Here is a 17,117-nt window from a genome sequence, read left to right as displayed (position 1 = left end):
GGAGACTTCTGTTCCAGAGGCAAGCAGGGAAAAGGCCTCAAGGCAGATTGTTCAATGGGAAAAGAATGCACTCTGCATGTGCTCAGAAGTGCTCTTCCCGGGGTTCCAAGGGAACGATAGGAACCACCAATCGGCTCCTTACCTTCCCACTCCCCATCTGCCTGCTCGCTGCTGGGGAAACTGATTAATAGGTGTGAGCGGAGCCAAAGTCGGCGGGGCGGGGCAATTGGGCGGAGCTGCCGGCGCTGTCTAGCGCTTTCCGCTGGGCTGGTTGCAGACCGCGCTCGGCTCCGTCGTTCGCTTGCTGTCGCCGCCGCCGCCATCCGGGCAGCCTCTACCTCCCGAAGGGGACTCGGGAGCGATGGGCCCGGCGCTGCTGCTCGCGCTGCTTTCGACCCTCGGAGCCGCCAAGGTAGGAGATGCGAACTCAAACGCGTTGACTGAGTCCGACACGCAGGCTGGCCGTGCGAAACGCGATTGCCCTGAGCGATGCGTCTCTGCGATCAAGGGAGCCAAAGATAGAGGGGGGCGGGGGGCAATTGCTTACAGGTCAAGTAGCCCATACTTTGGTGGTAGGCTAACGGGTGATTTCTCTTTTGTTTCTCTCCATCATTTGGGGCATTAGTAGCCGTCCCTAGTTTGTGGCTTGGCTTCCTTACTTGAGTCGTCTGTCAGCCTCTTTGTGGCGCATCTATGTATTTCTGCTTCTCTTAACACGCCGCTGTCCAGATTGCCAGGATTTGATCTGGGGGATTCTGGGGGATCAACGCTAGCAAAATAAAGTTGAGCAATGCTTGACGATCTATAAACCACCGAGTCCCCAATTCAGAGCTGGGCTCATCAGAAGTCTCAACCAAGGGACACTTTCGCATTGTGATGGGCGACTGAAGTCCTGATTTTTCAGAGGAAGCAGGAATTATGGAAGAGCAGGCGCCAGTCTACATACAAGATTTGTCTAATGCTTCCCTTCGAGCAATTTCAAACGGCAAAGGACATCTGGCTGCACTTCTGTGTGTATGAGTGTGTGTGTGCGCGCATGGACATTTGTCGTAGGAAAGTATAAAACACCATGAATCATGCATGTCTATTTTTCACCCACCTACCCAGCGAAGTCACTGTTGTGCAAGTGATTCACACATGTGCCTACGGGAAGCAGTTGTGCTATGTTTCACAGGACTGCTGAGTGTGGGGTACTTGTGGGCGGGAGGACAAGCAAGGTTTGCAAATTGTCTGTGCGGCTGGGCCAAAGATTCAACTGTGTGTTCAACTGTGTGTTGCAAAAGAATGGTGCAAAGCACGCTAGCACTCTAAAAAAGGTGAGCATTTATTTATTAGTGTATTTGATTTCTATATTGCTTATCTCAACAAGTGACTCTTAAAGGGTGCAAAATGTGAATACATCTGACTTTTATAGAAGGGGTGTAACAGGTGACTATATAAAAAGCATTGTGTCCTAACACCTACGTTATGTTTCCTTGATAAGGGTAAGGCGTCCAGATATGCTCACAGAAAGGTGCCTCTTGTTTTAAATGAAAAGTGCAGCATGGAATACATATGTGTGATGGAGGAGCAAGAAGACATGCTCCTCGATGCCGTCATGGATGCTTTATGTAAGCACCGAGTCCCTTGCCACCATCCCTGCTCCCGGCGTCATAACTGATTCATCATCGCCTGGGGGGGACCAGGGCGGCTGAAAGCAAACGCAGAGCTAAGTAGGATGCTGAGCGGTAGCAAAACATCAGCTTGATGCGTGGAGGGCTGACTATTATCATGAAAGGTCAGGACCACGTTTGATTAAACCATGCAATTCTTTGATGCATTGATTTACCCAAGATTTCCTAATTTCCCTCCTGCTGGTGGGTGTGTGACTAACCCTGCAGGAGGACTGCAGAGTCTCATTGGCGTCTTCATAGATTTCTATATAGTTCTCTGCAGAGATGCCTGACTGTCTTTTTGGGGGAAAGAACTTCCTTCCCCATTCTTCCAGATGCTCTCTGCCCTGATTTTCGTTCTCTTCATCCCTGCTGTGCTGAGGCTCAGGTTAATTTTTCTGATTTTAAAAATTGGGAGCTGTTTAGCTACAAATAGTTAAATGGAGCAGGGCATTTCTTTTATTTTCAAAGGTCTGGAGGGTTTGTCATAAATTTGGAAGAATCTAATCAGACTTACCCTACAGAAAATCTGGGCCACTGACTATAGAGAAGAAGATGATAGGAATGATGAATGAGAATTACAATAATCAGATGCTGAGAGCAGCATCTGTTTTTCATAGATCATATTGATATAGTTTGAGTGGAATCAGGCTATGTGTTTCTACATAGTTTACATGTGTTTGTGGGCATGTGTTGTATGTGTGTGTGTGTAGAGAGAACAAATGGTTAATAAGATTAAGCTCTGACTCTCCTTCTCTGTTTCTCCCTCTTTCTCTTTCTTACTGTATTTGTATTTTTTAAAGTCTTGATAACATCAACAGAACTTCAGTTATAGGGTTGTTTATAAATTGTATAATAAATAGACAATACACCTCAGTCAGTGACAGTCAGTCTTCATCACAATGATCAATTAAAATTAACAAAAATTAGCTTTTGCGATAGACATACTTACCATTATTTTCAGTGGCACAAATAGAAACTCCTTTCTCCTCAATGCTTTGGCATTGGAGAGAAAAACTAAAGCATTGAAAAATAGCTTTTATTTTGTATTTCTGTGACTGTATGTTACTATGTGCAGTCATTTCAGTGATTGTACGTCACTACAAATGTTAGAATAAGCCAACTATTATATATTATGCATCGGGGGAGAAATGAGATTGATCTTGAGGTGTCTGTATATTTATCAATGTTTCTGTCCATGCATTCATCCTTCTATTTATTTATTTAAAATTAAATAAATGTGGTTCCGTTTTCCAGTGATTACTTGCGAGTCCTCCTGCTGGGTCCAATTGCTCGCTCTTGGTCTAACCTACTTCAAGAGAATAAAATAACAGTGGAATCTCATGCCATTCTAAGCTCCCGGGAGGAGGATAGAATTAAAATTCATGTGTATATATAACAAAGATAAAAATACTGATTTATTTCAACAAGCAAGTTAAATGCTCTTCTCTGGTGAAATCAATAAGATTTAAAAGTGCTTTCCTATGATCAGATTGAAGCTTACCTTTATTTTTAATTAAACTTCTTGTGTGCTGAGATACTTATAGTTTGATGGGGGTGTTTTCTGTTGTTTTATATTGATGTGTAGTGAATCTGTTGCCAAAGACCCAGCTCCAAGTCCACAGCAGGAATGATCTAATTATCTCCCTCCCTGCCTGGCCCCAGCCTGATTGCTGTCTGTCCATATTTATTCACTTCTTGTCAATCATCTTCCCTGTTTATTGCAGCCTCTGCCCACCACAGGCAGCTCCCATGGAGGGATGAATCACAACCTGTCAGGGGGGGTCCGGCGGTTGCGCCGTGAGCTTCAGGGAGCACCGTATGAGGCTGTGGAGACCGCCTTGGCCAATGAAGTGTATTATCCGGAACTGGTTCAGCTGGCTGCCCTTGAAAGGGCCCTGTCGACTCCAGGTAGCCAGCTACAGGAAGATCACTTTGCCCAAGCCTTGGAACGAGCGTTGGCTTCTTCCGGGAACCAGCTGGCTGATGAGCGAATGGCCCAGGCCCTTGAAAGAGCGGTGTCCCCACCTAGCAACCAGTTCCAGCCAGACAAGAACCTGGCACGTGCTTTGCAGCGCCTCCTTCAGGATGGGCATCGCCGGGACCAGGAATCTGTCTATCTGGCAAATCTGCTGAGGCTGTGGGATGAAGCCAAGGGGGCAACCTTGTACCCTGAGTACGATGAGACGGGCTTGGCAGGTGGCTCCTCTCCACCCAGAGTGCTGCCGAATCGTTATTGGGCCCCTGAAGGAGGATTTGAACCCCAAGAAGAGCTGGGCGCAGAGGAGGAAGCTGCTGGAGAGGTGGACCCCGAGATGCTGAGGTAGCCAGAGATAAAAAAAAAATCAGGGTTTGCTTTGAATAAGGATTTAACTCTCAAATGTTCAGAATGCGGCCATTGAGCTGTAGAACATAGAGTTGGATGTGCCTCTGCACCTCTGTCAATTCATATTTCGCTGTTGAGTAAAATCAGGCCACTCTCATACCTTAATTGAATCAAACCTTTTAAAAGAAAACAAAATGGAGGTTTGATAGTCTTTCAGGGAGTAGTTCACAAAGGAAGCATAAATACTGTAACACAAAAGAGGAATTTCTCAGATTTGCAGCTCCTCCTCCTGCACTGAGAACCATGGAATAAATGTTTAAAAGAGGGAGTTGCTACAGAGGGAAAAAAGGAGCACTATTGTAATTCTTCTCCCACCCTGCGTTCTTAGAAAAATTACCTGATAATAATAATTATGATAGTCATTCTTTCATCAATAGGAAGGTACTTTGAACCAATAGGATTTATTTATTTATTTATTAAACATTTATACAGCTGCCCAACTCATACCCAATGACTCCGGGCAGCATCCAACGTTAAAAAATTATATTCATTCAATTATGATTGCATTCAGGTTTATTATTTTTTTGCTTAGATGTTTCGCTTTTGACAGATAAATCTCCAGTCTGTGTTAGTTTAGGGAGCCTTTGTCCCATGATTTTCTATGCTGCAAAAGATTCTGTGAGACCTTTTTTGGGGGGAAAGGGATGGCAGGAGCTGCAGTTAAGGTTAGGCCGTGTTTTGTGAGAGCTGGTCCAATACAATCGGTCTTCTTGTGATTTTGCAGCCCCGAAGTTGGAAAAGACTTTCCTTCTTCATATGGCCATGAGAAGTGTAACAACCTCTTTAGAGAAAAGTCAGGCTTGGGCAATGGGTTCATGAGTCAAACTGACTGTGGGGACTGCAGAGAGTAGCCTCCCTCAATTTTAGCTCACGTAAAGGTATCACTGAAGAGCTGGCCGGTTTGCCCCTTTGCACACATTCAGATATTTCCACCCATGCTGGTCCTCTCCGTTATTAAGCTCCAGCTACATTGTAGACAACCACACCATACCAAAGGTGGGTTTCAGCAGGTTCTGACCAGTTCTGGAGAACTGGTAGCAGAAATTTTGAATAGTTTGGAGAACTGGTAGTAAAAATTCTGACTGGCCCCGCCCCCATCTATTTTCTGCCTCCCGAACCCCAGCTGATCGAGAGGAAATGGGGATTTTGCAGTAACCTTCCCCTGGGGTGGGGTGGGAATGGAGATTTTACAGTATCCTTCCCCTGCCATGCCCACCAAGCCATGCCACGCCCACCAAGCCACACCCACAGAACCAGTAGTAAAAAAATTTGAAACCTACCACTCCACCATACTAATGGAGAGATCTCTTCACCAGTGTGATTTGGGGAAGGGAAGGCTTGGTGCCAACAACCCCGTGTTCAGTTCTCTGTCTGAATGCATCAGTTTAGCGGGGAAAGGATCTATGCCCCTAGTCCTCAGGGTACATATAGATTTTCCTAGATTCTATTCTTGGGAAGGGAAGAGTTGGGACCTGTGTCTTCTATTACATGGGGAATTGTAACAGCTTTTGAAAGGGAGGTGGGAAAGCTTCTAATGCGTTAAAAGTTTTGCTTGGCTCAGAATGAAGTGTGAATGTGGAGGTTGTAGTTTGTAAGCCATGGTTTAAGAGTATGCAGGAACCCAGCCATCATAGCCCCTTTAATAAAAGCCATGTTTAATAAATCATAGCTTAGTATGAACTGGGTCTGCAAATTAGTACCTGTGTCTCTTTCCTGCGAAAGGTGCTTGCAGATTAAAATGGTGGCATGAGTGGAGTGGTAAGCCTCCAATTCTATCTTTCTCTGTCCTTTTCAGGTATCTGATTGGCAGGATCCTGTCAGGAGCAAGCAACCTGCCTTCACAGCGCCTCCCACTGGCTCCCAGGCGCCTGCGTCGTGCCATTTTTGATGGAGACCTTCCCGAACCCCCCAATCTTCTGCGGGTCAAGCGTCTTGGTGGGGAGAGTGGGGACGAGCTGCAGCGAGTCAAGCGGACAGAAGGAGAAGGTGTGGGTGGAAGGCGGAGTATGAGTGGGGGCACCCAGAGGCTTCGGTATATCTCTGAATAATGAGAATTGGTTTCTGTGAAAAGAAACACTGGGGAGCCACCTCACTGATGAGCCCCTCCCTTTGAATGTCAATGGACTGTGAGTGACACCTTGTGTTCTTTCCTGCCTCTGTCCTACCTGTGACCCCCAAAATACTGGGAAAGAAGGGGGATAACCTTGGACTGGGATCCCCAAATCCCAATTATGTTCTATAAAGTGTGTGCAGGGGAGGGCCGCTTTTCTCTTCACTGACCTTCTCAGTGCCCTGACGGAAAGGTCTTTTCAGCTAAGGAGATGGTTTTTCACTGATGGCTAGTTCCTACTTCCCTCCAAAGCCAGAGCTAGGTATCACCATCCTCATCCTTCTCACATCTTGGCTTTTTAAAAAAATAAAAAATAAATTGTGGCTTAAACAAATTTCCAACTCCCCCCACCCAATTTCCAACTGCCTTAATATTCCTTCTTCATTGATGCTGCCTCTCACCCCTCCCTCCCTGTTTCCACCTGCTTGTTTCTGTCTAGTTTGTAAGACCCCTTGTGTTCAAACCTCGTTGGCCTACATAAACACCAACGCTGCCCTTGCTGATTTGTTGCCATGTTCAATCATGCTTGTGGCCAGAGTTTTAGTGTTGATTAATTACCGAATAAAAAGTCCCACCAGGTATTTTATTGTAGGAGCCGTCTTGTTTGTGTTGTCCTGTGGAAATTTTTGGGAAACCTTGGCTGTGGCCTTCAGAACTCCTCCAGAATTTGCCATGGAATTCTAATTTATAGAATGATGATGACATGCATGGGGAGACATCATATTTCTTAAATTTTGTTAATTAACCTTCAAATGTTTCTGTTTCAGCTAGCCTCCATCTTTCTACTCAAAAGGTCAAGGGTAATTAAGTTTGAAAGAAGTTGGGCATCCAGGACTGAGTGAAAATAGATCATTACCTTTAGCTCCATTCTGGAGCCCTAACTCCATCATTATTAGAAATAAGTTGATTGAACCAGACAGTAAATCTAATCAAATCATCAACCTAAAAGTTACTTTCATATTTTAAGTTTTCCAGACACTACTGTTTATTGGGCTCTTCAATGAAGAAAAACCACAGAAGAAAACAAAAATCCTTACACTAGAACTTGATGCTAAATCTAGGAAGACTTATAGGATACTATTAGAAGAAAGAGGTTGGTGCTGAACGAACAGTCTACCTCTGGGCTTTCAAAAGTCAAGAATCTTCAAAAACAATTATTTCCATGTCAAACTATATTGGTACTCTACTAGTAGGTACTTGCCTTAAACAAACAAGAAGTTCTGACAAGAGAGGATCAATTGGATAGTTGGATAGCCATTTGTCTGAAATGGTGTAGGGTTTCCTGCCTGGGCAGGGGGTTGGACTAGAAGACCTCCAAGGTCCCTTCCAACTCTGATATTATTATTATTATATAATTCACAGCGCACCATGAGTTTTATCCAGTGGTGAAATCCCAATTTTTTTACTACCGGTTCTGTGGGCGTAGCTTGGTGGGCGTGGTAGGGCTTGTGGGCATGGTGGGGCTTGTGGGCGTGGCTTGGTGGGCATGGCAGGGGAAGGATACTGCAAAATCTCCATTCCCACCCCACTCCAGGGAAAGGATACTGCAAAATCCCCATTCCCTTCCCACACTGGGGCCAGCCAGAGGTAGTATTTGCCAGTTCTCTGAACTACTCAAAATTTCCACTACTGGTTCTCCAGAACCTGTCAGAACCTGCTGGATTTCACCCCTGGTTTTATCTTTGTAAGCCTCTGGGAGTCACTGAGAGTGAGTTGAGCGGCCATATACATAAAGAGGACTTTGTTCTCTTCCAGATGTCATAGTGAATGAGGAGTCCAATACAACTTGAACAACTTGAACATCACAGAGTTTTCTCCCCAATTCTTTTCATGTCATAGAGGACTCTGACAACAAACAATTTCAGGAATTGGATACTTTTTGGGAACTAGGTCTTTTTTCATTTTCAACTGTATTTTTTCATGTGCCAAAGGCCCCAGGCGGTATGGAAGTCTTGATAGACCTGAAACACTCTGTCCTTTGTTTCATTTTGGGGAGGGTGGGGGAACTTGGAGATTATTTTAAATACTAAAGTTTAAACTTGCTAACTTAGAGCCAAGGTGGCGCAGTGGTTGGAGTGCAGTACTGCAGGTTACTTCAGCTGACTGCTAGCTGCAGTTCAGCAGTTCAAATCTCACCAGGCTCAAGGTTGACTCAGCCTTCCATCCTTCCGAAGTGGGTAAAATGAGGACCCACATTGTTGGGGGCAATATGATGACTGTGTAAACCGCTTAGAAAGGGCTGTAAAAGCATTATGAAGTGGTATATAAGTCTAAGTTCTGGTGCTATTGCTAATGACTTTACCTCCTGTCATTTCCTGCTGAACATCACTTGGAAATCACCTTACTCTATAACTTGCTGGCAAATTTTGACCATGTTTACGTTTTTGACATGTAAAAATCTAGAATTAGGAAGCCATATATTGTCTGTGAGCCGTTTGCTGTCCAGCCCAGAATGAGAGAAAAGGGTTATGCAAACAATTTCAAAAAGTCATGAAAGATACTGATGAGACACCATAACATTAGCATTTTCTAAAATTTATTGCAACGGGTACAGCAAAACCATGACATATCCAGCTCTGAAGAATGTCTGCTGGTTGGGATCAATCTGGAGTCAGCGCTGAAGTCACACCTAAGCAGGTACCACAAGCAGAAAAGGAGGAAATGATAAGATATTTTCTGAAATCTGTGATGCCCAAGGCATTTTGGGGCTTTGAAGCAAAGTCCAGCTTCTCTACCCACTCCCTCTAAAATAGCACTAAAACCCACTTATAAACAATTATAAACCCTAAAAAGATTGCATTATGAGGAAGGAAGGAAGGAAGGAAGGAAGGAAGGAAGGAAGGAAGGAAGGAAGGAAGGAAGGAAGGAAGGAAGGAAGGAAGGAAGGAAGGAAGGCACTCACTTGGGGGGTACAAAATGATGGGCAATCACCCAGTCATACAAAAGTGCTTCGTTCATTTCCTGAAGTATGTTTTCTGAAGGCAATTGTACTTTTTCTTTTTTTAAAAATGTGTTAGGCCTGTTGTCATGTGTGCACATGCGTGCAAGTCCTTCACAATGCATGTACATTGAAGAAGAAAGGGAATATTGAAAAGCTGGGAGTTTCGGCTTTGTCTTTTCTGACATTGTTTCTCAATTTACAGGCAAATGGTAAGCCAGCAGTCTCCAGCTGAGGGCCCTCCAGTTGCACTGACTTTAGCTGCCAACATGCTTGAGCGATAATTAACCTTGCAGTCCAAGGAGTTTTGCTGGCTCTTTGAAACTTTACACACCAATCAGTCATGTGAGCTTCCCACAGCAGGGCTTGTGAGCAGAGCACTCTGCAAATTTGAGGGATGCCAACATCATGTTCTCTAAGCTTAATAAGTCTTTTTTTTTTTTTTGGCAGACATAGCAACATTTTAAATTGGAACAAAATCGTGCCATTTTAATTTCCTATAATTGTCCTGACATGTCAATCTGTAGTAAAATAGGAGATTAAAGGCCAGCAATTGGGTGTTTGTCTCTATGTGAATTTCTCAACTGCTCATCATTCAAATGAGCCCTAAATAGTATGCAAATGTATGTATATATGTTGAGTAAGTCTCACTAACCTGCTGATATCAGCTTTTGAGATATACTTAGGATTATTGTATCTGGGATCAAAGAGAGGCAGAAAACTCAATTTCTTCATTTCTATCAAATAATCATCTGGATCAGGGGTCTCCAACCTTGATCCCTTTAAGACTTGTGGACTTCAACTCCCAGAGTCCCTCAGAGCTGGCTGAGGGACTCTGGGAGTTGAAGTCTACAAGTCTTAAAGGGACCAAGGTTGGAGACCCCTGATCTGGATTTTTTTTTCCAGCCCAGCCTTATTAGTCCTAACATATCTCACAAATCAAGGCTAATATAAACCCACCCTGAACAAATTAGTCTGGCCTTCCCATTGTAGCCAAAAGGGAGGCAGGTGAGAAAAATCCCTTGCCATTTGCCCAAACCATTTAGACACAAGAACGGAATATTTTCCTATCTCTTCCAAAGACTAGCATAAATTGAAGAAGATCCAGATTTTGCAGCTCCCAGTTTTTTAGGTAGTCTCTGCACAGCATTTGTATTCCTTGAGAACAAGAGGTTTTTTTTAAAAAAAAATCATTTTGCACGTCTAAGACAAAGGGAGGGATATTTGTAAGACGCAAGAAAGAATGCACTTTATTCACATCACGATCTGAACACCAGTGGCAGGACAGCTTCAATCCCAATTGCATTTGGGAGTATCATAGCCTGTAACTAAGCAACGGCTCACGTGGCTGCCAGTCCTGCCTCTCATGCAGCTGGCTTTGTCGAAGCATTCGTTGGCTTCCTTTCTTACCCAAGACTGAAGAGGCACAAGATGTGCCCATGCTTACCTCTTCCCTCTCGGGGTGGTGTGTAGCCCGCAGGCAAGAGAGCGTCCTGCCTGTTTCCCAGCACAAAAGCGAGGGTGGCCAGAACCAACGCATCAGCGATGCCCAGCAAGGCGAGAGTAAAGGCCCAGTGGATCGAGCAGGTACCCAGGGTGTAGCTCCTGGCCTGGGGCCCACACAGAGCCCTCACCTCTGGTGCCCCCCAGCCATCTGGGAAGACCAAGCAGCCAAGAGCCTGACAAGTCGCTGTGAGACAGAGAGATGGGCAGACAAAGAGGAAAGAGAGGAGTGAGACAGAATTAACAGAGTCCATACAGATCACTGGTGGGTTGCTACCAGTTCACCCCGGTTCAGGTGAACCGGTAGTAGCAGCGGCAGGAGGCTCCACCCACCCACCCGGGCATCATTGAATACACTCTGTGCATGCAAACCGGTAGCAAAGGTAAGTGAAACCCACCACTGATACAGACACTTGCTGTGGAATACAAACCCACCAACTTTTTCCAGGCTTGATATCCTTCTCCCAGTTCACACGACATGCATAACCAGCTCAAGAAAAGAAGGAATGCTTAATGCAAAAGTGAAAACGCAATTGGCTCTAGAGCAGGAGAAGGTTGGTTTCCACTCAAGGGAGATCCCCAAGTTTATTTGCGGTTGGACGGCCTCCCACAATCATCCAAGGAAACGAAACATGACAAAGAAGCTTCCACTGGAATTGCTAGCCTCTTCCTGCTTCTGCACTGAACCCAGAAGTGAGAGTTTCCTTCTGCAAAAAGGACTCCCTTTTTTGGAAGCACATTTCCCACCAATAGGCATAAGGAGAAAGAAGGTGTCCAAATAAATCTCTCTCCCCACCCCCAGCTTGCATCCATGGTGGCTCTAACCTTATTAGCACACTGCAGATTTCTATTTTAGTTTCTACATTGTTCGTCCCTCCCCCAGCCCAGCTTAGCCAAAAGCAGGTGAAATTTCACCATGTCTGCTGTCAAGGTAACTGGGGCAGCTTCATATTTGATTGTTCTCTTCTGCTGTTTTGACAAATGTATCAGCAGGCAGTGTGATTGCTGACTGGGTGAGTGTAAATGACCCTAAGATATATACAGGCCGTCCTCATTTAATGACAATTGGAACTGGCAACTCAGTCATTAAGTGAAACTATCACTGATTGCAACTGCGGCTACTTTAAAGCTCTTACTTCAATTGTCCTTTTCTTTATAGATCTGGGAAGGTCATAACGTGTGGATTGGCCACAAAATTTCTGTACTACTAATAACTGCAAATGGTCGCTAAATGAGGCAGGACTGGATGCCTGCTCTTTTGCAGCAGAATCCCAGGGGGGAAAAAACAGTTTGGTTGAAAGCAGATATCCTCTAGCTTTACAATTCCATGACTCCTAAAAGTGATAAATGAATGACAGTGCCACAAATACAATAACCTACCGATATTTCATTTGATTTGTGGTTGTGCAAGAAAGAAACATACCATTTACTGCACTTTAATTATCAGATTTTAAACTCTATATGAAAACTGTGGTAGAACTTTGCAACTTAATAATATAAAGTATTTTTATTGCAAGTCAATAATACTCCCCTATCACATTTACAACCATAATTTGAACAAAGTTTAGCATAATTCCTGAAATCTGAATTTTATTTCTGAAAAAGATCTTCTTGCTGTATATTCCACATCTATCTTGGATTTATGTTTGAAATGAAATAGCAAAGCCCAATTTTGCTTATAGAGGCAGCGAGAGAATATGTTTTAACACTATTCCATCTTGGTGTGCACAAGCCCCTCAAACATGCTCTTGACGGTCCCCATATGGAGTTGTTAGCAACAGTTTGAAAAAACCTGGTTTACAGAGTTGCCAAAGACGCTACTTGCATGCCGTGTGAGCTCTGAAGTAACTTTTCCAGTCTGAATCTGAATTAATGCATGACCTTATCCACATAGAACTCATATCTTCTCTCCCAAGGTTGTATTTGAAAGGTAACAAAAACCATCATTTACAAGTTTCTCTTAAGTCACCAGAAATTTTTGTTTCACACCGAAAATTCAAGACAATTGGCTTCAACTGTGAAAGTTTCTATCCCAGCATTTCCAAGTTAAAAGGGTCCATTGAAGATGCTTTCTAAAGGGCCCACAATTCCGAAGCCAGTAGAGAGAGATAAGAACTGGCTGTTTTTCAATTTGATCGGCCCCAACTTGTTTTGGCATTTCAGAATAACAAGAGTTGGAATGGACCTTGGAGGTCCTCCAGTCCAAGCCCTTGCTCAAGCAAGAAATCATCTACCATTTCAAACTAATGGTTGTTCAATCTCTTCTTAAAAATCTCCAGTGTTGGAGCACCCACAACTTCTGGACGCTGAGGGTACTGGAGGTTTTTACAAAGAGATTAGACAACCATTCATCTGAATGAATATCAACATCTATGACAGATGGTGAAGAAATGGAGGTAGTGACAGATTTTATTTTCCTGGGCTCCAAGACCACCGCAGATGGGGACTGCAACCAAGAAATTAAAAGACGCTTGCTCCTGGGGAGGAAAGCTATGACAAATCTAGACAGCGTACTAAAAAGCAGAGACATCACCCTGCCAACAAAAGTGCGTATAGTCAAGGCTATGGTTTTCCCAGTTGCAATGTATGGCTGTGAAGGCTGGACCATAAGAAAGGCTGAGCGCCAAAGAATCGAGGTCTTTGAACTCTGGTGCTGGAGAAGACTCCTGCGAGTCCCTTGGACTGCAAGGAGAACAAGCAAGTCAGTTCTAGAGGAGATCAACCCTGACTGCTCTTTAGAAGGCCAGATCCTGAAGATGAAACTGAAATACTTTGGCCACCTAATGAGAAAGAAGGACTCACTGGAGAAGAGCCTAATGCTGGGAAAGATTGAGGGCAAAAGAAGGAGACGACAGAGAACGAGGTGGCTGGATGGAGTCACTGAAGCAGTAGGCATGAGTTTAAATGGACTCCAGAGGATGGTAGAGGACAGGAAGGCCTGGAGGAATGTTGTCCATGGGGTCGTGATGGGTCAGACACGACTTCGCAACTAACAACAAAATGGCACTGTTCTCCTGCTAATTAATAAATGGCACTGTCTGTCAAGAACTTATCCTACCCTACCCTAATTGAAAGGAATGAGACCTGCAGAAGAGCACTCCATTCACTCAGGATTCCTGAGCTCACAATTCAACGGCCAAGTTAACATTCATTTCTAAACCAAGCCAGTAGCCTTTATTGCCACAGAGAATGATTGAAAAGAGGTGGGCAGCAACTGCTAAAACACAACCCCTCCCCAGCCCTGCATGTTTTCTACATCCTTCTATATACTAATACAGAAATAAATCAGGGCACCCCCCACAAAAATGGGAATACAACACAAAACAAATAAAATGTATATTCGCACAACTCGGACTGGTTTCAGAGTTTAGCTTGTTTAGAATGGTGTCTGGGTTACCTGGATGCAGAACTAATTTTTGCTTCACACTGTGCCTTACTCGTGGATTGTATTCCACTTTTCTCCGACTTGGTAACTCCAAAACCTGGTCATTGGAACCACCTTCATTCTCAAAGCTGCTATTGGTGATCAGACCAGAAGAAGAGTTTTGCCACTTAAGATCCTCTAAAGTGAAAGGCCAGGTGTGCAGTATAGCTTGATAGAGATAGGATCCCTGATAGGGAAGGACCTGCAAGCTCACTCAGATGTAAAAAAAACCCACCATTTTTTTCTCATTGCAGCAAGTGAAGAACAATCAGCATAACTCAGGGACACTGGTGGAAGGGAAACATAACCTTTGCATCTGAACATTCCTATTTATTCTGAATGAAGCCTGCATGGTCTTGTCTGAATTTGACTGTTTCTATCCTCAACAAGAAGAGACCAAACTTTTGTGTTTTACAAATTCAGTTACTAAGTTTACAGCGTGGCTTGTATGAGACTTGAACTTCGGCAGCATCTCTTTTTGGAGGCTCTTTCCCTATCCCACTCCCAACCCTCCCTCCGTCCAAGTTTCTCCCTTGTCTTTTCCAAAATGACAGCCCGACCTGGATTCTCTTACCTGCTGAAAGCTGCTGCCAGGCGCACACCTTGTAGACAGTCCCTGCACTGCAGACCCAGAAAAGACCCAGGGAGGCCACACTGCCCATCACCAACACCAGGGCCATCAGGACGAAGACAGCAGCTGCTTTGAAAGATGGGATGGGGGTTAGGGTGACCAGCGATCCCTCACACTGGAGGACCCCGTCCTGCTCCGTGCAGACTTGGTAGAGGCCAAAGGAGCCCACAGCGCTCACGCTGGGGTCAGAGAGGGCCCCGGAGATTGGCAGCTGGTAGGTGAGGGGTGCTGTCTGTACCCATGCTGGCTGGATAAGCACCACCACCTCCAAGATGCCAAAGCACAGGCTACAGCCGGCCCAGAGAGCACCCACTGCCCTGGCGTTGCGCACAAAATCGGTCTGATAGAGGGCTGCTGCTTCTCGGGCTGCCAACATAGTCCACACGTCTCCTTTGAGGGACCTGCTGCAAGTGTTCTTCTGCAAAGAAGTGTTTTTCTTTTCCTTCCTCCAGGGAGCCAAATCCTAGGAGAGCATTCACGCCTGAAGCCAGTTGATGCACCCCTTCTCTGGCCACTCTCCTTTCCTTTGCTCAGCTCCTCCTCCTTCAGGGAAAAAACCTCTGCATACCTCTGCTCCAGCAGCTCCACTTCTCCACCGAGTTGCTCAGGTTCTCCAACCCTGGAATCTGGCAGCAGAGTCGTGTCCCGTTTCCCCCCTCCCCGCGTACCTCGTAGGGATCTCCTGGGGTGACGATTGCTAAGCTCTTTTCCTCTGCAGTCTCGGCACTCCTCGGCTGATGGTGATGGAGGAAGCTGGGGGGGGGGAGCAGTGCTACATTGCCTCCTTCTCCAAGATTGGCTTCCTTCTTTTTCTGGGTGCTGTGAGGGGGGGGGCAGGGAATTGGTTTCTTTTCCTTGCCAAGCTCATCACTCTCTACACTGCTTCTTACTTCTCCTGCCCGGGAGACAAAAGCAGCCCACTGGCCTTGCCCCTTCCTCTCCCACCGTCTTTCTGAGCAACAGCCACTGGGAAGGAGTCAGACTGGATTCATAGCATCATCTGTTGCCCAATTCATCTTCCACACAAGAGGAATGGATGCCGAGGTTCAGCAGTTCTCCACTGCTAAATTGTGCCCTGGCTTGATAGAACTGGAAAAGGAGACGAAGGAAAGACGACTTGGGTGGGGGGTAGAAACAAGGCTCCCTTTCTTCCATTCGCCCCAGGCATGAGTTATAGGGATGCAAATGCCAGGGGATTAGAGCTTTCAATAGGAGGCAGCAAGCACCTTTAAATAAAATAGGCAAGTGATTGGTGCAGGCCATTGCTATCCAGAACTGCTATATGTCAATTTTGTTGAAGCAGTGATTATTCTTGCCTGGACTATACCACTTCATACTCACTGTTTGTGCGATACGTCACATAGAAGGGGAATAAGGGAGGTGGGTTGCATCACAGCCATCTGCTGCTCTGCTCTGAAAGAGCATTCAGCCAAGCTTTCCTACCACCTGCACTGATTTATACGGGCATGTATGCCAATATAGACTTACCCACTGCAGTGAGAACTATACCTGAAAGACTAGCTGCTCGTCTACCTTGCAATTTTCTTCTGCCAGAAATTCAGGGGTAATGAGATAAGCAGCATCTTTGTTTCTTTCATTTGCAACGTAGAAAGGATATGATAATTCTTAACATACTTTAGAGGATTTTTGAATGCATTACTGAGAAATGCTTGGAATGCTTAAAGCGCCCTATACAATGAATTTGAAATCTACTCCCTCTAGTGAGTGTTAAGTGTCAACGGAACAGGAGCTTAAACAAGGTGCCTGAGAAACATACACGCTCAAGGAAAACTAAAGGTTTGCTGAATGAAGGAAAACTATCACTCTTATGGGAGCAAAGCTTTCCCTCCCAACAGACCAATAAGGACTAGGGCCAAGTGCCATATTGCTCAGCCCACCAGCATCCGAGATACCCTTAATAGACTGTGTTTTCTCAAGAAAACAGGAACTCGACGAGCTATGGCAACTGAGAAGAGCAAAGAGAAGAACACCGGGATCAGGAGGCAAGAAAATATTGAGAAGGATAAAAGGAAAGTAAATGCTTTTGTTAACATTAGTCGGATGGGATCAGACCAAAAGGGGAGATTCAGGAATGGAAATGTCTGCAGACCCCTGGGAAGAAAATGGGTAGAGATTGGGGCGGGATGTGGAAATTAAAAAGAAGCAACAGAAAAAGTTATCTATGAAGAAAAAAATGTTCAGAGACGTGATTGTACAGTAGATAAAGGTGAGCAGCCTGTGGCCTTCAGAGAAAAATGCCACCCCTAAATTACATGGAATCCACCTACTTTTTCCACTGGTCAACTATCTTTATCTCTGTCCCCACCCCAATTATCCTAGCAATCTATTGGTTGTCTGCTGCCATTAGCAGAAAGTAGACCCCTCAGCAGACCATACATCAGCTGGCAGGAAAACAAATAAGGCTCATCAGTTTTTGCATATCAGAAAACGCTGCGGCAGGCTGCCAAACAAA

At 45.0% G+C, this 17,117-nt stretch overlaps 2 protein-coding genes across 2 annotated transcripts; one reads left to right on the top strand and one right to left on the bottom strand.

The window, feature by feature from the left end:
• The first annotated feature begins 249 nt into the window (after positions 1-249).
• On the top strand, positions 250-6,739 carry PCSK1N (proprotein convertase subtilisin/kexin type 1 inhibitor). Its single transcript, XM_058169027.1, has 3 exons — positions 250-412; positions 3,380-3,975; positions 5,834-6,739. The coding sequence occupies exons 1-3, from the start codon at positions 362-364 to the stop codon at positions 6,084-6,086; spliced, it is 900 nt and encodes a 299-aa protein (XP_058025010.1). The 5' UTR covers positions 250-361; the 3' UTR covers positions 6,087-6,739.
• Positions 6,740-8,700: 1,961 nt separating this feature from the next.
• LOC131192450 (LHFPL tetraspan subfamily member 5 protein-like) lies at positions 8,701-15,084 on the bottom strand. Its single transcript, XM_058171606.1, has 3 exons — positions 14,588-15,084; positions 10,534-10,776; positions 8,701-8,777 (listed from the first exon to the last, which is right to left on the bottom strand). The coding sequence occupies exons 1-3, from the start codon at positions 15,018-15,020 to the stop codon at positions 8,749-8,751; spliced, it is 705 nt and encodes a 234-aa protein (XP_058027589.1). The 5' UTR covers positions 15,021-15,084; the 3' UTR covers positions 8,701-8,748.
• Between the last annotated feature and the right edge of the window lie 2,033 nt (positions 15,085-17,117).

The sequence above is a fragment of the Ahaetulla prasina genome, chromosome 2 (assembly GCF_028640845.1).
Source record: "Ahaetulla prasina isolate Xishuangbanna chromosome 2, ASM2864084v1, whole genome shotgun sequence".
Lineage (NCBI taxonomy): Eukaryota > Metazoa > Chordata > Lepidosauria > Squamata > Colubridae > Ahaetulla > Ahaetulla prasina.
This window is presented reverse-complemented; position numbering and strand designations above follow the sequence as displayed.